The 25,211-nt window shown below is 36.3% G+C and overlaps 2 protein-coding genes across 8 annotated transcripts in view; both read left to right on the forward strand.

The window, feature by feature from the left end:
- fmnl2b (formin-like 2b) overlaps positions 1-4,444 on the forward strand; it is a 28,349-nt gene extending 23,905 nt beyond the window's left edge. For 4 of the 7 annotated variants that reach the window (XM_077199286.1, XM_077199289.1, XM_077199288.1 and 1 more), the window contains 2 exons: positions 775-898; positions 3,263-4,444. In XM_077199286.1, coding sequence (XP_077055401.1) covers positions 775-898; positions 3,263-3,372 — 234 coding nt within the window. In that variant the 3' untranslated portion in view covers positions 3,373-4,444. Of the gene's footprint in view, positions 1-774; positions 899-1,129; positions 1,246-3,262 lie in introns of all 7 variants that reach the window. The other 3 variants (XM_077199287.1, XM_077199290.1, XM_077199292.1) reach the window with 1 other exon arrangement.
- Positions 4,445-6,977: 2,533 nt separating this feature from the next.
- On the forward strand, positions 6,978-19,074 carry arl6ip6 (ADP-ribosylation factor-like 6 interacting protein 6). The gene is made up of 4 exons (XM_077199294.1): positions 6,978-7,371; positions 7,474-7,527; positions 7,625-7,757; positions 18,760-19,074. The coding sequence occupies exons 1-4, from the start codon at positions 7,086-7,088 to the stop codon at positions 18,851-18,853; spliced, it is 567 nt and encodes a 188-aa protein (XP_077055409.1). The 5' UTR covers positions 6,978-7,085; the 3' UTR covers positions 18,854-19,074.
- Positions 19,075-25,211: the final 6,137 nt, after the last annotated feature.

Raw genomic sequence — 25,211 nt, forward strand, 5'->3', positions numbered from 1 at the left:
CACATGCACACGCATAGCCTTTAACTTTGACACGTACGTATATGTACACAGGCAGTTATCGCATGTGCATTACCAACGCTATCTCACGACCAATTTGTACGAGTGATTAAAAAGTGGCTAATTTGTATAAATTTGTACGATTTGTCTAAACCCACGTGATGGGTAGGTTTAGGGGCGGGGTCAGGGGTAGGTAATTCGTACAAATTCATACGAATTGGGCAACTCGTAAAATATGTACGATTTAGAAAAAATCTTACTAATTCATACGAGTGAGGTCGTATGAATTCGTACGAATTAGCCACCTGGTAAAATTCGTACGAATTGCCGTGAGATCAGGCTGGCTTTACGACAACTTGCACTGTCAACAGAATGTTTTGTATCTCTCGCCACAAGTTCTAATGCATTCGCACATCTTTATGATCTTTTAAGCTTGAGTTGAATTCAATCCATGAATTGTTGTTGTAGCTTGCACGCGTTTCTGTCTTTTCCGTTTATTCAGTTTTTTTTCTTCGAATACCTTGTGAGTCCACGGGGCACTGTTGCCACCTTGTGGACAAACAAATTAGCGGCAAAAAAAATCAGGCTGTATGCGAATGCTGTGCTGATGACGAAATTCGCATCACACGGACCTTAGCGTATGCGTAAAAAATTAACTTTGGGCTTTACTAGTGAGCCCTAAAGTATACATTAAAGGAATATTGTTAAGTGGAAAGATTACAGTAAAACTGTGGCAATGACTGCATATTCTTTCCCCTATTAACTCTCAATCACCAGTCGCCATCTCACAAGGGCAAGCGGCAACAGCAGGAGCTGATCACAGAGTTAAGGAAGAGGCAAGGCAAAGATAGCCGCCTCGTCTACGAGGGCAAAGACGGAGCCATTGAGGACATCATTACGGGTAAGAACGCTACTGGATGCAAAACTCCGATTAATTTGATTGTACATATGATGAAACTTTCCCTAAGTGTGTATTGGTCTTGCTCTTTTTGATAGTAACAGTAGACGTACTGTAGCAGTAGACGCCAAGCTGTTTAGCTTTAGGCTTGAAGTTTCTGTCTGATTCTGTGCTTTTTTAGAGCTTCTTGCTTTTGGTGTTTCTATGTTGTGATTGGCTATTATTTTGCTGCAGTGCTGAAGACCGTCCCCTTTACCGCACGATCAGCCAAACGTGGCTCGCGGTTCTTCTGTGATCCCGCCCTCTCCGAGGACTTCCATTACTAAACTAAATTCTCTCCCCTCAGCAAGGTGCCTTTAAGTCCGTCTCGTATTCGCTCATCTCCTAGCCATCCTTCTTTCTGTCTATTTCTTCATTCGTTTACTATTCATCTGGGTGTATTTGGGTATTAAATTCCATATGAATTCTCAGCATAAAAATGCTGGTCATACTTTATATTACGTGTCTTTAACTACTATGTACTTGCATCTAAAAAAAAAATGTTAGGTACAATGTAATTATTGTTCATACTGTATTGCAAAATTTTACTGTAATTTACTATACAGCAAAAATGTTGCTGCTATTGAGGTTATCGACAGGTTTGGTGGTACGGTTAAGGGTCGGTTAACGTGAAAGGGCCAGGTCAACTGTGAAATTATAGATTAATTACAGAAATTAATTACACCTGCAATTACATGCAGGTATTTTTTTTTAAATAAGTACAATGTTAAAACATGTATGTACACAATAAGTGCATTGTATCAAGTGATTCATTTCAATGTTAGTACATAGTAGTAGGACCAAAATGCATGCCTGCCTGCCTTTAATACTTCCAATTGGCATTTTGTTTCCTGCACACTATTTAAGTTGTCACAGATTTAAAACATGTCTTGACGTTTCCCCTCCCATTAAGTAGTTGTAATACAATTTTAAACAACATTTGTCTTGGTAACTTCCTGGAACATATCATGACTTATCAGAAAGATCTAAATTGTAGGGATGCACCAATATTAAACATTCTGGCTGATATTAGCCAAAGATATTTCTATGTTGTTTCTGTTGATAACTATGGAAGCTTGTTTCCGCCACAGAACAAAAAATGTAATTGCGATTTTTTTTATCTTGCAATTTGTGTTATAAAGTCAGAATTGCATGATAAAAAGGCACAATTGCAAAGTAAATTTAGGCATCATATTATAATGTACAGTGAAGAATGAATATTCATTTTAATTTTTTTATTTGCTTAAGATTACATTTAATAGTGTTGTTAAATTGTATAGCATAACGATATGTTTAGCATAACCTTCATGTTAAAATAGGAAAATGTTAAATATTGGCTATTATATCCAATATTAACCGATACCAATAAATGGTGGAGACCGATAAATGGCCAATATTAAAATAATATATTCTATTTTGTTTAAATAAATGTAAAAAAAATAATGAATCAAACTAAAATCTGTAATTTTAAATGCTTCAATGCAATTTAGGCATCACAAGATTGAAATGTACAGTATGAAGAATGAATATGATTTTAATTTGTTTATTTACTAAAGATCGCATTAAACAGTATTAATAAATTATTAGTATCTTGTAAAGATTAACAGTAAAACTTTACAATAAGGTTTCATTAGTTAACATTAGTTAGCTTGTTTAGTTAACATGACCTAAGAAAGAACAATACTTCTACAGCATTTATTCATCTTAATTTCAGCATTTACTAATACATTGATTAACATGAAAAGTTGGATTTTTTAGAATAGTTAATGCATTGTGAGCAAAAAAATGAGTGACTATTTTCATTAAATAACATTAACAAAGATTAATAAATGTATTGCTCATAGTTAGTTCATGTTATTTAATACATTAACTAATGTTAACAAATGAGACCTTATTGTAAAGTTTTACGAGATTAACTTTATCATAACTATCATGTGAAATTAGGGGAAATGAGTATGGACAATTAAATATTCAATATTAGCCATTATATCTAATATCAACTGATACTAATAAATGGACAATATTAGAAAATTCCATCCCATTTTCGTCTAAATAAATTTAGAATTTAGGTATAAAATTGTCTGTACATATAAAAATAATGCAAGTATGCTCAATATGTTTCGATATCAGCCATTATATCCAATACCAATAAAAAGAAAAAACCTATGGTACCGGAATATTGTGCATTCCTACTAAATTGATCTAAAACTAACCAAACATCCACATACCTGTCTGTTCTGCACCCATCTTTGGCCCCGTCTCATCTATATCTGCAGGCCCAGACTGTAGTTGTGTTCGGTGTGTAAGGGTTTACCTGTTTGTCTTCAGACCTGCGCAGTCAACCCTTCCGACGGGCCGATGCCCTGAGGAGGAGTGGGAGAAGGAACTTGGAGGTTCAGCACCTTCAGCTACGCAACATGGAGATCACCACCTGCTAGCCAGCTTTTGAGGACAGAGGGTGGGCCAATGACACACTGAAAAAAGGACAATGGAAGGATGTGACATTCAATACTTCTGCTTACCTGGAACCTGGAATCTCTTTTAAAGAAAGTCAGGTTGGATGCCGTATGCCAGACCTATACAGTCAAATGTTGTAGATTCTACAAATGGACATTGTGAAGGAAGATGAGGTAGTGTGGTATTTTTATGTTTTGCTCTGTTTAACTTTGAGACGTTGTGTATTACATACAAGGAGCAGCAGAAATGGAGAAAAGACTGGTTTGGCCCACTTGTGTCATTTTTACCTCTTGTTTTAAAAACTCCAAGCTAAGCAGCTTTTTCTGAGGGGAAGATTTACAAGATGCACTTTTATTTTTATTTTTTAGCATTGAACCTGGGTCATCTTAGAACTGAACTTTTGATTTAAAAAAAAAAGTGGATGAAGAACGTGAAGGAGAACTTCTTACTGCTATTGAGGAACTTAACTGACTAAAAAACCCATGAAACGTTGAGAAAATGTTTACTACCAAACATCCACAACCAGTTTGACATGTTATGTACAATACATCTCATTTTTAATCACAGACCTGCTCTCCTACTGGTTTTATCTCATGTGGCATTTGTGAGCTGTGAAAAAAAAGAGTTTGCTGTTTTTTAAAAAAAGAAAAGACATTTCATTGGACAAAAAGTCTTTTTTTTAAATGTACAGATATTTTGCTACAAAATTGAGCCTCTTATTTTTTACATTGTTCATCCATTGTGGTGCTGTACATATTGTTGAAACAAACCAACTTGTCCTGCAATATCACTGGAATGGTATCAACTTTTTATGTTGTTTAGTATGGCAGTATTATTTAATTCGATGGTAAAGACAGTGAATCAACTTTACTCTGTGACCTGAATTGCTCTCTCATCACTATTGTTGCATATGGTAAATGTCTGTGGTTGCACGTAACACTTGAAAGCTTGAACTGACACTAGTGGCACATATAACGTTTTTCTACTTTGATCTCTTTAACTGGAATCAGTGGTTGTGTGCAAATAAAGCAAAGACACCAGCACCGTTAAAAACAGTGAATCTTTTGTGTGGTCGACGTGAAATGTTCACATGAATTCTTGCGGGTTTATTTTTGTTTGTTTGTTTTGTTTTTACTGAAGATCTGGATTGACATGAGATTGCTCAAGGATACATATTGGAGCTACTTGAAAATAAAATCTGGTGTGGACAGTGGTAACCTAATTCTGCCACAAGGTGGTAGCAACCCCTTGTGTGCAGGATCTTAGCGGTCCCTTGTGGCGTCTTTTTGTACAATTAAACATGGCCAGATTTCAGTTACTGATTTATTTAAACTAGATCCCATAAATAATGTTTAGCTCAGTCTCTGTCAAAAAAGTCATAAAAATCATAGTACATTTATGAGGAGTACATTTAGGTTTTATACTAAAATTAACCTTTGCTGTGGTCAGCAATAATTAAAATGCAAATAATACACAAAATGTATTTCGTTTTATGATATGTATACACTGCCCGACCAAAGGAAAGAGTGGCGGTTTGGATTCAAATAGGCAAATGCTTATAAGAGTTTATCATTGGATCGTTATTGCAGTGATTATGTTTCTAGCATGTTATATGTTTGCCAACAGTTCTTTTAACCCTAATTGACTGTAGCTTTTAATTTCTTAAACAACCATGTAGGAAGACGCATCATCATGGCCCTATTCCAGGATGAAATTGTCAATATTCATCAGGCTCAAATTGTGAAAGAATGGTTGGCATGAAGAATCATGTTCGCACATGCATTCAGACCTTTGAATCCTGACCTTAAATTCATTGAAAGTCTTTGGGATGTGCTGGAGGAGATGTGCTGGACTCTTGCATTCTCAATACAAGAGCTTGACCAATATTTGATGCACCTCTTGATGGAAATAATAACATCACAACATTTATTTACATCAAGAGGTGCATTCATTTCTGGTCAAGATCTTGTATTGACGATGCAAGAGTCCAGCACTCTGTAAAGACTCCTCCAGCACATCCCAAAGACTTTCAATGAATTCAAAATAAAACGATGTAGAGTGTAGCCAGTAATGAAATTCTTCAAAATACTTTAACACTGAAACTTAGACCCTTATTTTCAAATATGTAATAATGCTTTCCTTTTCTATATTTTAAAATTAATGTACATAATGAACATTAGATAATGCAATGTGTCTCATCTAATTTTCAATGACTTCAATTCAACAGTTCCACCAGGTCACAGTGGGATACCTACTGTTTTCTTTTTTATGGAAATCACAAAATGTTGGGGAACAGTCCATGATGCAGAAGTAAATAGGAGAAAGATCAAAGTTGGCATCTCCTCACGCTACGGAGAACGTGTTGGGCAGACCTCCCAACTGTCAGAAGATTTAAGAGTGCTGAAGAAGTGTTCCATGAAAGAACCAAAAAACAAGAAATGATGAATACAATAGATAGTTGCTTAGAGACACTGAAAATTAGCAAAAAAATAGCAGTCAAGTTATAATTAATTTAGCACAGGGGTTTTCAATATTTAAGATGCCACAACCCCCAAAGTAATATTATGATCATCGTTGTGCTAGGGGCCACTATCCTAAAATTTTAAAAGCTTTATTTAGTTTCTTGTGTAAAGTCCTAATTTATATATTGTGAAAAATAATATTATATTTATGTCAATATTATTTGGAAAAAAAATTGTTAGTAAATGATTGCATAGATGCATGCATTATTTGTTTATTTGCTTATTTTAATTGAATTGTAATTTTTGTACGCTATTTTTCTCTAAACATTTCCAAGGACCCCTTGCAGCCCTACTTTGAAACCCCTGATTTAACATATTTATCCAGAATGAACTGGCTATACTTATTATAGCACAATATTACTGAAAGAAAAATGTCTAGATGGCAGTTAACTTGAAATATTAATAGCTGTTTCCTGCAGTTATTTTTCTGTAAGAAAAAAATTATACAAATAGTCTTAACGAGCAAGAATTTCATGTAGCCTATTTGTGAAAGTAATATTTCAGTAATTAGTAACAAAAATGTTCAATATTGACAGCAGTTACAGCTTCGCCTGCTGTCAACTTTTTTGCTGTCTTTTTGCAATAGCTGTCAACTATTCAACTTTTTTTTTGCAAATAAAACAACACTGGAGTCTGGAGGCATTAAAGCGAGACATTTTAAATGTCATAGCGCTAGTCAATCAGACCAGGATTAACACCTATCCGTCTGAATTAAATAAATCTTTACCCAAATATTTACAATGTATGAGATGGCTAATTTTCTTGAATGACGTTCATTGCATCCAATCGTATGGTCGTATTGCATAGATTGTCAATAACGATTGGACAACACGACAATAAAGGCGGTGCTTCAGAAATACGGAAACACAAACCGCGATGTTTTGAAACTCTTTACCATTTGATAATTTTCAAATTAATACACATGGTCTTTATCGAAATTTCCTTTTAAATCAATTGGATTTGTCGTTGAACTGTATAAAACGCACGCTACATGCATACATTGTTAAAATCGAGTGTAATTAATAATATGAAAAGTGGGTAGATGTAGCGCGCTAATTTATAAGACTGTTTTCCGTGTTGTCTAGGAAACGGAAACGCGCAAACTAAGGAGGCAGGATGTGACTCATCACGACCCAACATTTTCAACTTTAGAAACTTTTCTCCTGGCGACCATGCTGCGGTCTTCCAGAGATAAAGATGTCCAGTCTTTAGACATTTATTCTGAAGATGAAGATAATACTGCATTAACAGGAAGAAGAACCCCTTTGGGTGAGGTAAACGAAGCTTCACCTGAGAGCAGCGTGAACGGCAGGGCAGCTCCTGGGCGGCTCCCCGTACGCCAGCGGTACTGGAAAGACACACACCTGTGGCCCGCTCGTATATTCTCTGTGCTGTGCAGCATAGTCATCGTCTTGTTTATCGCTGTGCTGATCTCATTCTTGTACATCGTATTAAAAGGTAAACACTTTCATATCTGTTTCTTAGAATTCTTCTTCTGAAGTTTCAGTATGTGCAATACCTAAATGGCATATGGATAATTAATAATTCTCTGATCTATAGATTTAAGAGCAGAGAGGATAACCATTGAAGATGGATCAGAAGTAAGACTCCTGGGTAGGTCCAAATTGTGCATAGTGTATTACATAATAATAATAAACAGATAATAGCTGCGTGTTGTAAGCTTTGGTAACATACTTTTTTTCCCCTGCAGGTTTTTGGAGTATTTTGGTCCTGTCTTCTGTGGCTGGAGTTCTGTGTTGCAGTTTCTCCTGGACCCTAACCTACTTTGACTCCTTTGAGCCAGGAATGTTTCCTCCAACTCCTCTTTCTTCAGCCAAACTCAAGTGAGTCTGTTTATCATAATGATTGTGCAATTAAATCACCAGACCATATTCTCTAAAGCACAATCATATTACACAGTGTTTTCTTTGTATATGCTTCCATTCCCAATATATGGATATAAAACAATACCTTGGGTGTTTTTTTTTTTCAAGGTCAAGATAAAATTATATTATTATTTTATATGTATATGACTATATGGTACATTTTAGGCCCTATTTCCTTTTTCTATTTTCCTTCATTTTTAAATCAATTTTTTTTTTATTAATATTAGATGTTATATAGTTAGACAAGTTTTAGAAGTTAAATCTATAGAAGATTTAGTAGTTTAAAATAGTTTTACACCACAGGAAACTGCTCCATGATCTTGCTCCATGATCTTAAAGTCCCCATGCTCCATGATCCATGATTAAAGTCCCCATGAAGTTGGAACCGACTTTACCTCATTGTTGTGACTTATTTTCAAGTGAAACAGAATATTGAATAGAGGTCAGGGTTTTACTTTAGTGCACAAATCTTCAGATTTTGATTAAAGATTACAATGACGAACTATTTTTTTTTCCTGTGTATTAACCTGCACAGATTAATTGCTCTCAAGACTAGTAATGTGCGCTAACAAAGTAAATGGGGTCAATTTTGATTTTGTGATGACTTCAATAGACCATTGTATTGAAAAGTTGGCCAAAATAAAGAGGCTCTGTCTGAAACCTGCAAATTTAGGCATATCTGAATTTAATGTTTGGGTTAGTTCCTGTCTAAGATATCCCCATGTGGTTGATTTTTGATGGCACCATGGATTTATTCCATAGATTGCATCTGATGGACCAATAATAATCATTAGATATTTGCTTGGTTATTTGTAAAGCTCACTTGAATTTATTCTCATTAAGATGTGACTTTATGGTTCCTTGGAAGCTGATCTGAAACCAGAAGGAGTGATCTTAAGGCCCATTCACATCAAGAACGATAACTAAAGATAACCATAACTGTATTAGTTTCCATACTAACAAACGATAACGCTCTGTTTATTTTAAAGGGGAACTTGGCAACTCTAGCCATTTCTTGCTGATTTTCACTTTTGTTGTTGCATGTTTTCTCAACAAGCTCCCCCTACAGCTGTGGGGCGTATATTTCACAACACTTGTCGTAAAAAAAACTCACTTGCGGCACCCTCCTCCCCCTCTCTACCGATGCTCATGTGCATTTGTTATTATCGGAGCCGGCCAACTTTATCGTCTGGAGGTATGTTTACCGAGGTGGGTAATACGTCATATACATTAAGTGTGGCGTGTGTGTTTATGTCGAATTGCCGTAAAGCAGTTCGTGTTTCTCGCTCGTTCTCGCTTCTTACGAGACTTCCTATTTCCAACTTACCGGGACGTTAGTCCCCATGATGCAAGGTTGGTTTTCCGCCTGGGAACGTTGGGGGGAGTGGGGAAAGTCACCATTTTCACCGGAACAGGTTATTAAACCATCCAAATGATTTCTAAACGGTTTTATTAAGTTGAAATAGTTGCCAAGTTCCCCTTTAAGCATGCGCTCCAGGTTTGTTATCTGCTGCTTTAAATGCTCGAGCTCTTTAAAGCAAAATGGATTCTGATTGCCTGTCAATGTTGTTATCGATCATCAACTGCATGGAAAAAAATCTTTCTAAAAAGTGATTCCAACAATGCAGTTCCTCTGTGCCGTTATCGTTATAGTTTTGGTTTTGGACTCTGCTATTCTTTTATATTTAGAATGATTTTTAGAATTATATCTTTATCGTTATCTTTATAGTTATCGTACTTGGTGTAAATTGGCCTTTATATGAAAACAGTGTTATTGAATGTCAGGGTGGCAAAGTACCCTGCAGTTTCAGGAAACGCATAACTTCCCTTTTCCAAATAATTCAAACTGATATTCCGTAAATGGTGCTAAGTTTGTTACAGTTTTTTGGGGGGAGGACTTCGTTGAAGATCTCGATGAAGAAGTTTATTGCAGCATTGCTATGACAAAGTACACAAAGCACCTTGGGTTCAACGGAGTTGGAATGAACCCCCAACAATACAGGCTCAAAGATTTTATGCTGTTTCTATGCGTCATCCCTCTCATCTTGTAAACAAGGTTTTGTTTTAAATGTAAATTAAGGACAACAATTGAAGTGATTACCTTCCGTTCCCACATCACTGATGTTGCTACAGGTGTGATCACCAAAGGGGTCGGGTGAAAGAATTCTACTCAGAAAGACATCTGTCTTTATGATTGGTAATCACAAGCAAACTCTTTGTCACAAGATGGTTCTTGGTGTCGTTCTGCTGCTCTCACTATAACTGATTTAATACCATTCCGGTGGTAATATTCTCATATTACTGAGACCAGAGCAAACTGTCTCTATGATAATTAAGTCATTTTGGGGATGAGCTCTTTCTAACATATATTTTGGACTGGAATCTGGGTCGAGGCAGACTATAATTTCTTACAGGATCCACACTAGTTAAATCAGAAGAAACTTCTTGGAAATCAAAAGTTCACATTCAACAATAGAAACTCCTATTCCAAGTAGAAGTGAGCATTTTTGGCTAATAGTCTAGACTCATGCTAGTGAGTTAATTTACTGCCGCAGCATCTGCAACAGTCATACTACTGATTCTGTGATCACTATTCATTTATTTCAGACAGCCTGATGACTGATTGTCTCTACTGAACAGAACTGGCCATGAGAAAAACAGATACTTGAAGTGTAATACTCTACGAGAGTAGTTATGGGGACATGCTATCGAGGCTGTTCCTCCGGTCTGAGGTTATTCACCCATTTTTCCTATTTTGTTTTTAGCTGTCAGTGCCTTAGAAGCTTGTCAGCTGGTAAAATAGAAAATGGTTCCTATCACTTTGTGTTGGTTCGACTCACCCGGGTGAGAGCACAGACTCAGAGGAGAACAGAAAAGCAATTTTCCTGTAATTGCTTTCCATCTTCAGACCTGAATACTTGCACCAAGCGGAACATTCAAAAACTGTCCCAGAATTGGTCTGCAGGGATTTTGTGTGGCTCAAAGCCCCATCAAATATGTCTAAATGTCCTTTACCCCAACTTCTAATGCTCTTAGAGAAGAGAGGAGGGGAGTTTGCCTGAACTTTTTAGTATTGCTCTTTCCAAAGTCATTGACTTTTAGTTTGCTTGCTTTCTGAAGCGGTAAAACCTTTATTATTCTTAAAGGTGACATATTATGCCCCTTTTCACAAGATGTAATGTAAATCTGTGGTGTCCCCAGAATGTGTCTGTGAAATGTCAGCTTAAAATACCACCCAGATCATTTATTATAAATCATTTATTATATCATTTATTATTATATTTGTCAAATTATTTGCCCCTTTTTGGGTGGGAGCAAAAACGCACTGTTTATGTGTGTCCCTTTAAATGCAAATTATCTGTTGCTCCCCGCCCCCCGTTCAGAAGATGGACGATCCTTTACACAAGCTTCGGGTACTCCGGCAAAGAGATTTCTTTGTCTTTTATAGTTTTAATTAACATTAATGACTGATTTCAAAGCAGCAGGAATATTTGGCTGTTGTCACTTTAAGACGAATGCACGGATTCAAAATAATGATACACGTGTCCTTTCTCTATTGTTTACTTAAGCCATAAGTATGTTTACTTGGATACAAGTGATGGCAGGCATTTTTAGGTAAATGTGTGTGAATTTGTTCGTACAAGCACAGGGAGATGTGAAAGGAATGGACTTTTTAGTGGAGGGACTGTAACCTCTTAGGTTTCATTTAGGGATGCACCGATACCACTTTTTAAGGGTCGAGTACGAGTACCGATATTTTTTTCCTGGTACTCGCCGATACCGATACCGATGCCTGTTGTACTGGGGGGTTCTCGTTTTATGTGGCAATTTTCTAAGAACAACACAATGAGACTAATGAACATATCAGCATCTTTATTTTCAACAACTTAAATAAACTTAAAAAAATAATTCATTCTTATTGTGCTTATCACAAATTTTCAAAGCCCAAATTTCACAGAGTCCAATAACCTCCAAAGGGCAAAACCAAGGACATAATGAATGTAAATTTTACCTGCCTGTCACAAAGTTGTCAAAATGCTAAAGAAATCACAGACAACAAGACAATCAAATTTGTCATAAAGTGCCAAAGAAATCACAGAACAAATGTTTAACATAACACTGAGTAACAATGTAATCACAGCCGAAAGTGTAAAGTGAAATATTAGAGTGTACTATTAAATCTAGCAACACTATAACTGCAGGAAGAGTGTTTATAAGGATTAAGAAATATAAGCTGAGGATATACGTGAGGTATCGGTCTTTGGTATCGGGGTATTTTTACGAGTACGAGTACAAGTACATGAGCTTGGTATCGGGCCCGATACCGATACTGGTATCGGTATCGGTGCATCCCTAGTTTCATTAAAAATATCTTAATTTGTGTTTCAAAGATAAACAAAAGTCTAATGGATTTGGAACGATATGAGGGTTGAGTAAATTATTACAGAATTTTCCATTTTGGGTGAACTATCCCAACTCCAAACCTCTGTTTTGTAGATTAATTCAGATTCCTAGTAATGGTAAGGCAAACCTTCGTGACTGTGTCCCCTTTTGTTACTTATATCTGAGCTGTTAACAGGAAGTGATAACCACAGAAAGAATGCCACAACCAACTCAGTAAGACCTACATATCAGAACACCAAAGCCAGCTTTATCACTTATCAAGGCTTGGCACATCAAATATGAATTTTCCACCTAAATCCTTCTGAATAAATCTAAATCTTGCTTGAATATGCACTCCGAAGTATTTTTTTTTTGCTGCAATATATCCAATTTTAATATTCTATAGCTACGTTATGTTGTGAATTCACTTTTGACATTTAAATTTTTATTTTTATTTTTTATTATTATTTAGACCATTTATTAGTCATCTGCTATGCCATGAAAATAATCATTAGCTTTTAATATTGATGCATCTGTAAGGCTGGAAGCTTACGCTGCTATTTTGAACCAATAATCGGAACAAAAGGCAGTTGAAGGATGACGTGTATAATTCAAATATTTATCTGACTCCAATATAATTAATCTGACTCCATTAAAGTTGTTGTTATTCTTTAACCTCTTATTCTTTAAACGTAAAGGTCTTTCTTAGAACTGATTGGAAAAGTAGGATTTAACCTGAACGTTATAATCACTTTCGCTTTCAACATCATCAGTGATAAAAGGAAAGATTCTCAAAGCCTTTAAAGCAGTCAAAGTTATTTATTAAGTTGCATGTTTAAATATACAGACAGTAGAATGGAACAACATACTGTATAGAAAACTTAGTTGTAACAAATAGCCTAATGTACGGTTGTGCAAACAAGGCCGTAAAAGCCTTTCTCAGAGTATGAGGTCACGCACCGGTGTGCGGGAGTGGCGGGGTTAAACCCTTTCTCCAAGATCAACAGTTACCGTTCCTTCTTATACACTGAGCAAAGCATTGTTAAACATGAGTGGAATACCAACACCAAACCCAACCGACAGGAAACCAAAAGATGAGGCAAATGGGTAGTGTTCACGAGGGGGAGAAGAACATTAACATATTCTCCTCAATGCATGTTTAACCAATAGTACCTAGATTGTACGTTAGGATACTTTAATATCTCTATTAAGTTCACCACCATTAATTTCAGTTTATAAGCTGTCAGATGAGACCAAACTTGGCATAGTTACATATTAGAACACACTAGTAAATAAACCGTATGTAGTTGAAAGCATATGTCCTGTGAAGCAAATTGTACAGACGTGTCATTGAGGTACAAATGACTCTGTCTCTCCCGAAAGAACTGTCCTGTGCCTGGAGTGTCCCAACAGTTCTCAATCAGCATATCGATGAAATCCCTTGCACTAGATAGGCTTTAGCATACTGTGATGATGAAGGCCATTGTGCCACATTTAATTCACATGTATACCTTTTAAAAGGCTTTTTGAAGTACTAGGGCAGTAAAGAGTTTTGCCCATATTTGCTCAGCCCTACACATCCTTAGATAGAATGTTTTTTTTCCTGTTAGCTACTAGTAATTCTCAACAAGGCAATTATGGCTCCGGAACTGAGTGTGCTTGAGAAAAGAAATAGCATCATGCAGTTTGTGTTCTGCCAAGGTTGCATACACCCATCAAGCTACTGCATTTGAGATGAATGAGAATGCTATCATACGGCACTTTCTTGATATTTTAGACCTTTTTGGAGTTTATCACTCTTCTTTGGTTTCTTCAACATAATTAACAAAGCAGTTTACACTGTGATTAATCGTTCATTTATTCCTCAATCATTATGTTAATGTCTAATAATGGTTTATTGAGAATCCTGTCGGATTGCTTTCCATCGGCTGTGGAGGTTAAGACGGCAACTCCCATGATTCCACGCTCATTCACGCCGTCAAGTAATTGTTTTGAATGAGCGACCTCTAGCGGCAAAACCAATCATATTTTCAGCTAGACCACCAAAATTAAGCTCTTTCAATGCATTAAGGCAATAAATACATCTTGTGATCATAGTGATTGCAAAATAAGGACAATTTAATGTCAGTCTTGTAAGACCATCCATTGATGGCGTCATCTGTAATCTTAGCAAATGAAGCTGGGTGCACACTGTATCTGGTAAAACCACAGAAACTTTCATCTCTATGGCTAGTAAATAAGCCCAAAGGTAAAAATAATAAGCATAAGTGCAGGAAGATATAGAGCATTAGTCATACTTTCTCAGTGGTTTACCCTCTGCATAAATAAGGAAATGTTTGGCAGGTGTGAGGAATTGCTGTTAGCCCATCGGACTGTGAATTCAGTTTTATTTCCAGTGACCTTAGTACTTCTGACATTTATTACCTGGAGCTTTGTGTACACAAGGAGGGAAAGCATGTGTAGAGTGGGAATGCTGTGTCAAGCTGTTGCCGTTTGCAGATTTAATATACTTAGGAGTTACCTCAATTTGGATTTAATGAGCCAGTCATTTGAAGACCTAAGCTTTGAAAGTCTTCAGAGGACACTCAAATGATAGCATCAAATATATTGAATATTTAGGACTCAGGAGTGAACTAAAACTTAACTAAAATAAGGCATTCTGTCACAGTATGGAACAAAGTTTGTAGCAGAGCTCTTTGAAGTTGTTTTTCAAATATACTTAATTCATGCTGGATGGCACCTCTGAGCTTCTTCTTCATTTGAGATGATGAAAAGACAGGGAGCCCCATTTGAAGTTAGCTAAAACGTGTCTCCTTTGCTACTTTGAGTTTGCAAATGAGTTTAAGACTGTGTTCCAATTTATGAATTTATAAGCCAGCTTCTGATTGGCTGTTTGGGAGGAACGTTATTGATCGTGTCTGCAGGCTTGGCGATAAAACCCAGGGTCACTCCATCGCCGAGCGAGTTGGTTATCTAATCACACAGCGGTGCTCTGATGATGTCTGTCCTAAACCCAACTTGCAGAGCCAGCTCTAAACGCAAACAGGCTATCGACGAGCTAGTGCCGGATGGGGTGGTATTGACTGACCCCCACAGAACTGTGACTGGGTCTGCTTGTTCCTTCATGCTTGCATAGCTCCAGTTCAACAGCAGTGATAGACACAGACCCTGTCCCATTGGCATTCTCCATGTCAATTTTCACTGTATGTCACAGCACTGTTCTAGCAATTAGCCCCTAGGATTATCCTCAAATGACTTGGATGATAATAGCTTTCCTCGGTTGTTTCCAGATATGCACACACATATTAGTGTAATGCTCTCATCATTTTGTTTCCAAAGAAACCCAGCCTTTGTATCATTTGGTGCATATGGTCACAGTCAGTTGTTGGTGACTCTGTCTTCAGCAGATAAGCTTTGCATTATCTGCTTCTGTTGTAGGTAAGGTTCAGGGAGTTCACTCCACAACAATTGATTTGGTGAATTAACTGGCTAATAGAAATTAGTTTAGTCTCTTTCAGTGCTTTGGATTTTTAGTCGAGTCGTTCCCCGATTAGATCTCGCATCCGTAAATTATCTGAATGGATGGCCTTAATTATAATCTGTCCCAAACTGTTTTTCCTATTGATATGTTGGAAAGTGCTTGGCTCCCTAATGTTCCATGTCAAGGCTGTCGTCTGTCCAAAGTGTGTCATTAAGTCTGTTGTGTCTTTTGGATAGATAAAGCTTAATGTTTCCTCATTTAAAAAAAAAAAAAAAAAGATTAAGACACAAGCTGATACAGCCCTGCCTGGTTGAGAATTATGTTACAATGAAAATTAACATGTCATTGTCAATTTAGCTAAGCTGATGTGATTCAGAAATAACCAAGAGCAGTGAAAATCCATATGATTGGTGTAGGTGCTGCCGGTCATATAATTAGAATATCATCAAAAAGTTGATTTTTATTTCAGTAGTTCCATTCAAAAAAGTGAAATTTGGATATTATATTCATTCATTACACACAGACTGATATATTTCAAGTGTTCATTCCTTTTAATTTTGATGATTATAACTGACAACTAGCCTAATGAAAACCACAAAATCAGTATCTCAGAAAATTAGAATATTGTGAAAAGGTTCAATATTGAAGACACCTGGTGCCACACTCTAATCAGCTAATTAACTCAAAACACCTGCAAAGGCCTTTAAATGGTCGCTCGGTCTAGTTCTGTAGACTACACAGTCATGGGGAAGACTGCCGACTTGACAGCTGTCCAAAAGAAGACCATTGACATCTTGCACAAGGAGGGCAAGACACAAAAGGTCATTGCTAAAGAGGCTGGCTTTTTAAAGAAAACTTTCAATTTAAGGACATATAAATATCATGTTGTGTAACCACTTTGTGTACTTTTTAAAAAAAAAATATATATAATTTTTTTTTACAAATATCATGTATAATACATAATATAATGTGGACTCGGACACATGGCATTTTACAGCCTGAATTTTACTTGCCTTGTTGTAAAAATGATAAAAGACTTTTTGACCTTGACACACGGGATTGCATGGTTAGGCTAATACTACAAAAACTATATCACATCTGTCTGTATCACATTTTTGGCTTTATGCCCTCCAACCCCAGCCCAAAAAAATGTAAGAAATAATTCAATAGCACTTTTATTGTATTCTTGAACAGAACAGAGTTACAACAACAAAAATGAACGTCGTTGGCCAGTTTGGCTTAGATCTTCTACTCCAAACATGTTTGAATCAGCCATTAAAGAGAACTCATGGGAGTGGTTAACATGGGACATCTTGATGCTTCATAATGGGATTTTTATGGGCCTCTGCACTTACTAGAGTAATGGCCAGCTGATATGATCAATACCCTTGTCCATGTTCCATACATGGTCCTCAGTTTTGTTTGTTCCGTGTGCTTTTAAACTTCCTGCATTAGTCACACACCTCTTGAGAGTAACAGATCAATTGAGTGGCAAAGTAAAAAGGGGAAGTACATGTAGCTAAACAATTAATCGGATAAATAATTTATATTATGATTACAGCTGTTATGATTAGAAGTGTGTTGATTTACGTCTACTTCTGTTGCTTCAGAGATTTCTATTTTATGCTTTTTATCACAAAACTACTATTTACTTATAAAAAAAGATGTGCTGTGTACTTATTGTGTTCAAGTTGTATTGCAAAACAAGCTGCTATTGAGGCGGGATACGGGTAAGGTTTTAGGGACATGTTTACTTTTAAGGGTGGGGGAAGGGTCAAGACTCAACAATATACTTATAGATTGAATTATAGCTGTAATTACATGCAGTTATTTTTTAAATCTTGGTACATAGTACTTAAAGACACTTGCTTTTTGCAGTATTTTTACAAAAAACTTTAAATCATTAATAGAATTCAAGAGGCTATTTTGGGTTTTACAACAAAACATTAACATAATGATCATTAAGGAATAAACTGTGTAAATAAAAGATTAATCAGAGTGTAAACTGCTTTGTTAATTATATTGAAGATTTTGTGACCAATAATGCGTCTGAACTAAGGTCTGGAATACACTACATGATTTGCAGTCTGGAGGAGTCTATTCTATTTGCTGAAAGTCAGAGGCTGTCTGCAGAGTTTAGGCAATTGACCAATTTAAAATAAATTGTGAATGGCGATGGGTTTAAGGTTAAGGCAGTTTCAGAACAGGTTTTCATCTGAAATGTGTCCCATAGCAACAAGACACTTTTATTTGCGTGAGTTTGTTGTGTTCAGAATGACTTGGTACTTGGTTATTTTTCATTAGGTAAATAGAAGTTCGAAATACCTCAGCAGCGAACATCTCAACACTGCTGAGATTAGATGAATATGTTCTGTTTGAAATGAACCGGAGAAGATTTCCACATGAAAGAAGCCAGAGCCCCAGAGAACAATTGCCAAAGACCAATGGTAGTTCAAAGGTGCTCACCGGCCAGAGTAAGCTTTTCCAGAAAGTTCGCTTTGGCAAGCTGTTTTAAACTGAAACAAACTCGGAGCGAACTTTGATGTGGTCTGATTTTTCTTTAAATTATTTTGTTCATACCAGTTTGTTCTTTTATTTATTTATTTTTTTTGGTGTATAAGTCGCTTAACCATTTACAAAGTCAGCAAGTGTACGATGTCTAGGCTAGTGTTTTAAAATCATAATAAATGAGTTCAAATGGTTGCCTTAAACTGTGCATGTATAGTCACTGCTTTAGAAATACTATAACACTCCCATCCCATATCGCTTTCGAAGTATAATTTATTCAATAAACAGTTTTATGTGTTCAGGCTGCTGCGCAGGCCAATGTGAAGTTAACGGTTTCAGGCTGCTGCGCAGGCCAATGTGAAGTTAACGGTTAAGATACTGGACAGGAACAGTTCTCAACTTGTTTTAGTTGTATAGGCTATAGAAAGAATACACCATGCAGTTGTACAACAAAAAAATATGTATTTTAATGTAAATTATATTAAACATAATTTACAATATCAAGGACAATAAGCAACAATTAAGATTTTTGCTATAGTAACGATGTGGACTAATGCTATTTGGGTGTTTTGTTTTTTGTTTTTGCAGAAGAATGACCGGACACTCTTTCCACATGGGCTACAGTATGGCAATACTCAATGGAATAGTGGCTACTCTCACTTTTATATGGTATCTCACCTGATGCGTCTCAACTACCGCCCAACTACGGAGACTTCAACTGTCATTTAACTTGCAATTTTCTGGTGGCAATTCCAAGTTTAATGGCTGAAGGAACTGTCAAATAATGTTACTAATATAATATAACTACAGATAAAAAACTAAATGCTAGTTTAAAATATGATTTCATTTAAATGTCATCGTTTAGACACTGAATAAAACGTTAAGTAAATTACAAAAAAAAAAGATGGACAACGTCTCTTTCACTGTAGAAAAATTAAACCCAAATGTCCCATAAATGGCTGCTGAAATCTTGCGCTGATGATGTAATTTGGAGCCAGAGTCTGCCCAGTGGAGCTGCACTATTAAGATCCCGCCCATACTCTCGCTCCCGCAGACTTAAAGCATTAGTTCACTTTAAAATGAAAATTACCCTATGATTTACTCACCCTCAAATCCTCCTAGGTGTATATGACTTTCTTCTTTCAGATGAATTCAATGATTCTGAGTTATAGTAAAAAATGTCCTGGCTCTTGATATAGGCAGTGGATTGCAACCAACAGATTGAAGCTCAAAAACGTGCATCCATCCATCATAAACAAACTTCACATGGCACCAGGAGAGTTAATAAAGGCCTTCTGAAGCAAAACGACGAGTTTGTGTAAGAAAATATTCATATTTAAAACTTTATAAAGCAAAATAACTAGCTTCCGGCCAAAAGAACATACGGATCTGACTTAAGTGTAAAGCACAACTTATGCGAGTAATGCGACATACTGCTGATATTTACTCTACCTCATGAGGCACTGCGCTACTCCTTCACGCCATATGTTGCGCATTAGTAGACTCCTTACGCAAGTAGACTGCGTTTGGCCGGAAGCTAGAACTTTACTTTGTAAAGGGTTTAATATGAACATTTTTCTTACACAAACTCGTCGTTTTGCTTCAGAAGGCGTTTTGAGTTTATGATGGATGGATGCACTTTTTTTTTTTAGCTTCAATTTGTTGGTTACAATCCACTGCCATTATCATGCTTGGAAGAGCCAGCCCAGGACATTTAATAATATAACTCCAATTGTATTTGTCTGAAATAAGAATGTCATATACACCTAGGATGGCTTGAGGGTGAGTAAATCATGGGGTAAATTTCATTTTAAAGTGAACTACTCCTTTAATCGCAAGAACACCTGTCAATCATGACGTTACACCCCTTTTTAATACCAACAAAATACTAAAACCAAACTTAATAGAAACACAAAACCTTGACATATATCAGCGTGATAAGAACTACCTAAAATGACAGAAACCATCTTTGGAGAAAATGCATTTGAAGTGTAATTGGAATATTTTTAGTTTGTCTCCTGTCCCATTCGAACACATAGGAGCACCATACATAGAGCAGGGTTTTTGACCTACAGTTTACTGCAGCCAGCGATTAGGGGGTAAATGTTTTGGCTTCACCTTTTCAGGATGTGTGAGGCACACTTGGTGTCCAGTGTTTTTTTGTTTAGTTTTTTTAGGGTTTTCTCATATGTTAATTTGACATTCAATAAACGCACAATGACTTTTTCTTAATGGACTACATTTCAGTAAAATAACATTAGGGATGTCAGGGTCCCTTTGTTATCCAGATATTTTGTCTGATAAAAGGCTTATATTACAGAATCCTGTTGCAGCAGCTTTTTACCATTATAATAGCAGTGCATTAAATCTTTTTGCCCTTTTTGATGTCATTCATTCAGTAGGACAACATACAGTAGATGCCATTTAAGTCTTTCTAAATAAATTGGATGTGCGTTTTATGACCTCCTCTTAGCAAAGACTAGAGTCCCTTTGCTGTCATGCTTTATTAAAGCTGGAAGTTGCTGCTCTATTGAGCATTTTAATGGGGGAAATCATTAATACAATAGCTGTTTTGGGGTTGATGGAGAGTGACCGTGTTAAGGCTTTGTGGAGAGCCTGGGAGAAGGTCAGAGAATGTAGAAGTGTGGATTTAATTTATGACTTTAATTATTTGATGCAGACTCTGCCAGGCCATGATTACTTTTTTCTTCTTCATTGGATTAGCAGGCCCTGTAGCGACTCATTTCAGCTAGCTCTAATGCACTGATCTGTTTCTTGTATATATGGAGTATTAATGTACTGCCGCCTCTTTGAGTGTATGTGGCTCTGATCATTTGTTTTCCTTTTAAAGGACATTTCCATCTCCATTTTAGTACATTTAAATAGACATTAAAGGGTAAGTTCACCCAAAAAATAAAAATTCTATCTTCAATTACTCACCCTCATGTCGTTCCTAACCTGTACGATTTTCGTTCATCTATGAAACGCAAATGAAGATCTGAGAGCTTTCTGTCCCTCCATTTACAGCCCACGCAACGTTCATCATATAAACAATTGAGTCTCTTCAGAAAATTTTGACTAAACCGCCTCAATTCATATGGACTAGTTTTACGATCTCTTTTTGAACATTTTAAAATGAAAAAGTGGTAGTTGTGTAGACTTAATGGAGAGACAGAATTTTGATGACATTTTTTTTTCATTTTTGGGTGAACCAACCCTTTAAAGGGATTGTTAACCCAAAAATTAAAATTCTGTCATTACTTAACCTCATGCCGTTCCAAATCCATAAGACTTTCATTCATCTTTGGAACACAAATGAAGAGATTTTTAATGAAATCTGAGAGCTTTTTATCCCTCCATTGACAGCTACGCAACTGACAATTTGACGCTTTCAAAAAGTTCAGGGAGTCTGAAATTTAGTCCAAATTTTCTGAAGAGACTTGATCGCTTTATATGATGAAAAGATTTAATTTAGGCTTTTATTCAAATATACACATTGATCAGCTAACATAAACAGAAGCTCAACTGAACCTGCTTGACACGCGAGAACAAACCTCCTGCTGAAGCTCAAACGTGCTGCGCAACACACGAGAATGAACCTCCTCGGTTCTTGCTGAAGCTCAAACGTGCTGCGCAACACACGAGAATGAACCTCCTTGGTTCTTGCGGAAGCTCAAACGTGCTGCGCAACACACGAGAATGAACCTCCTCGTTTCTTGCTGAAGCTCAAACGTGCTGCGCAACACACGAGAATGAACCTCCTTGGTTCTTGCGGAAGCTCAAACGTGCTGCGCAACACACGAGAATGAACCTCCTTGGTTCTTGCGGAAGCTCAAACGTCCTGCGCAACACACGAGAATGAACCTCCTTGGTTCTTGCGGAAGCTCAAACGTCCTGCGCAACACACGAGAATGAACCTCCTTGGTTCTTGCGGAAGCTCAAACGTGCTGCGCAACACACGAGAATGAACCTCATTGGTTTTCGCACATGAAGCGAACATGCTTGAATTTGTTTACCACAACTGATGTGTGAGTTGTTGATGAATGTTTATATATAAATATAAGAGTCTAAATTCAATCTGTTCATCATATAAAGCGATCTTGTCTCTTCAGAAAATGTTGGAATAAACCGCTCAATTCATATAGATTTTTTATGATCTCTTCATGAACTTTTTGAAGCGTCAAAGTGTCAGTTGCGTAGCTGTCTATGGAGGGACTTAAAGCTCTCAGATTTCATCAAAAATATCTGCATTTGTGTTACGAAGATGAACAAAAGTCTTACGGGTTTGGAACGACATGAGGGTGAGTAATTAATGACAGAATTTTAATTTGGTTGAACTATCCCTTTATTTCTTGTTTCTTGTTTGTTGTTTAAATTAATTTCCAGAAGTAGTTTATCCACTTCAAAACCTGTTGCACATACATTAGTCGGGTATTTTAAGGTAAGAGAGATTTTTGTGTGCATGCCTGACCACACTCCATGTGTTTGTGTTTTTTAGCCTTACAAAACATGTACTTGCACAACTTTGTAACAATGTGTCTCTTTTAATGCTGTTTCTGTTGAGGTGTTGAAGTTCTGTCAGAAGTAAACCATCCCAATCACCTTCAGCTGTGCAGTGCAACTGTCACAGACAATGCACAATATTCCGCCCTGAAACCACGTTACTTGGAGGTTGACCGGTTTGCTTTCTTGTCTTCCATTTAAATAATCAGGGATGTAAAAACTACACTGGAATATTCTTTGCTTAGAGGTGGGATATTGTGTCGATTAACGATAGCAGAATGAATATTGTAAGAATTTATTCATGCAAAAAGCAATAAATTTGCAGTTTAAATAATAAATTGTTATTTTTCTGCTTTGTTTTTCATTTTTCACACTAGTACTAGTTATGTGATGTGTGCTTGCCTATATCCTTTCTCGTGAAATGGGGAAAAGGCCTCCAAATAAAATCATAATGTGCTGCAATTCACAAAGACATGAACCTAATAGAAATGTCTGTTTTGCAGTTTGCGGGTGAGCGCTTATAAAGATCGCAGTTAAGGCCTAAGGGTGCAGATGTGAATGTGAGTGGCAGTCAATATGAAAGCATTCACTTTGACGCCTTTTTACTTGTCAGCCTCAAGGCTAGTTTTCATGAAAGGGCAGCGAGACATGTAATCATTCTACGGAATAAAAAATTACACCCACGGCTCGCTATGTCCGTCTAACAAAATTGACTCGTGATCTGTCTGATGCTCGTACGAGGACAAAAAAAACAACAACCTGCAAATACACAATACAAACTAATAACTGCTGCAATTCAGAAAGGTGTGATGAAGTTTCAGGCCTGGGCTTAAACTAATGGAACTGCAAGCATGCCATCACAAACATATCGGTGGTTGATTATTATTGATAAGCTTATGTAAAATGGTGAATTCTCTGATGTTAGCGTGCAAGACTGTTGGAAAATGTTTGAATTTGTATACAGGCCATTGGGAAATATTTAGTGACATTAACTAAAACTCATTGAAATAAAGCTAAAATAAATAATCGTTTTTAGAAATATTTCTTTGGCAATAAACTAAAATAAGTTTAAGTTGAAAATTATTAATTTATTAACTATAAAATTATTAACTGAAATGATAACTAAAACTGAAATAAAAAATAATTTAAACCTAAAGGGAAATATAAAAAAAGGATAATAAACTGACAAAAGCACATAACTAAATTACTTACTTAAATTTAAAACATTTAGCTTAAATAATTAAAACTTTGAAATTAAAATAATTTAAAAAAAACTAAAATCACATGCTTTTATATAATGTCCCCTCAATAAACTTATAATTATAGTATAAAATGGTAATAACACTTTCTCCATTTGTAAAAAGGACAGGAACAGAAGATGAGGGAATAGGAAAAATAGCTTTGGCTAAATAAGTAAAGATCTGAGAGGAAAAAATACTGTTTTGCTGGTAGTATTAGAAATGATGCAACGTCGACAACAACACAGCATGAGCTGAAAATTTTAATATCAGTTAATTTGGCTTGCTTTGTATAAGGTGACAAATCCATGGAACGAATTGAGCCAGCAGATGCTCTTCCAAGTTTTAGTCTGCAAATCCATCAAGGCAGTTAATGGGCCAGCTCAGTGTTTGGCCTTTTCCCCCTCGCTTAGTGTTTTCCATCTGTCTTTCTTTACCCACTGATCTGGTGATGGCATTAGACCTGACTTCTTTAATGCAATCATCTCAGTCTCTGCACCATGAACTCCGCCATCACAAAACCAAACCAAACAAAGAGAGAAAGCTCACGTTTTTTCAATCAACAATAGCCTGGAATCTGCCTCGTTTTGGCTTTGTGTTGGATATGGAGTTGGACAAGTTGAATGAAAACAGAGATTGTGTGTGTTGCTTGGATACTGGCTAGAATGAGATAAAAATATCTGATGTTAGCCTTGGTCTGATTCCACACGAAGAGCTCCGTGAAACCAAATTTTAGAATCAGAGCAGTAAGTTTAGACTCCACATAATATTTCCTGTTTCAGGCTGTCTATTGATTGTTTTTTATATAGCCTATTACATTACTAAACATTCACCCCTAATATTTAGGAGATTTTAAAAAAACACTAAATAGTGTTATTGTCATTAATTAAAGCTAAGACTTTTAGAAACATTTCTGTTATTTTAAATAAAGCTAAAATAAAATAGAATTATTTGTTGAAAATCTTAAATGCGAAATGTTGCCTAAGCTGAAGCCCTGAAATTATTCACTGGAAATAAATAAAATGGAAAAATAAGCTAAAAGTTATGAACACTCAGTGTAGCCCAATTCCTGCAGGACTGGCCTACTTTAAAATTGTTGCAACTGGTCCCCCACCCAGTGTGTACGCACTGATGTGTGTAGAGGAGAGAAAATATGCCTAATGTATACAAACACTGCTCTGGACAAGGTTAAGGTAATGGGGTGATCTGTACTGGTTAAAAGATGTGTGTCGTGTAAGTAAACTGATTGTCATCTTAGTTTAAGTTAAGTAAATGATGTAGTTGTTCTACAAGTTATAA

The sequence above is a fragment of the Siphateles boraxobius genome, unplaced genomic scaffold (genome assembly GCF_051911475.1).
Source record: "Siphateles boraxobius isolate OS27281-9 unplaced genomic scaffold, OSU_SipBor_1 41, whole genome shotgun sequence".
NCBI lineage: Eukaryota > Metazoa > Chordata > Actinopteri > Cypriniformes > Leuciscidae > Siphateles > Siphateles boraxobius.

Excerpts from the sequence above, each read along its gene's own strand:
- arl6ip6 (XM_077199294.1), top strand. The coding sequence starts at position 7,086 with ATGCTGCGGTCTTCCAGAGATAAAGATGTCCAGTCTTTAGACATTTAT. Across the intron at positions 7,372-7,473 it reads CTTGTACATCGTATTAAAAG|ATTTAAGAGCAGAGAGGATA; the intron begins GTAAACACTTTC and ends TCTGATCTATAG. Across the intron at positions 7,528-7,624 it reads ATCAGAAGTAAGACTCCTGG|GTTTTTGGAGTATTTTGGTC; the intron begins GTAGGTCCAAAT and ends TTTCCCCTGCAG.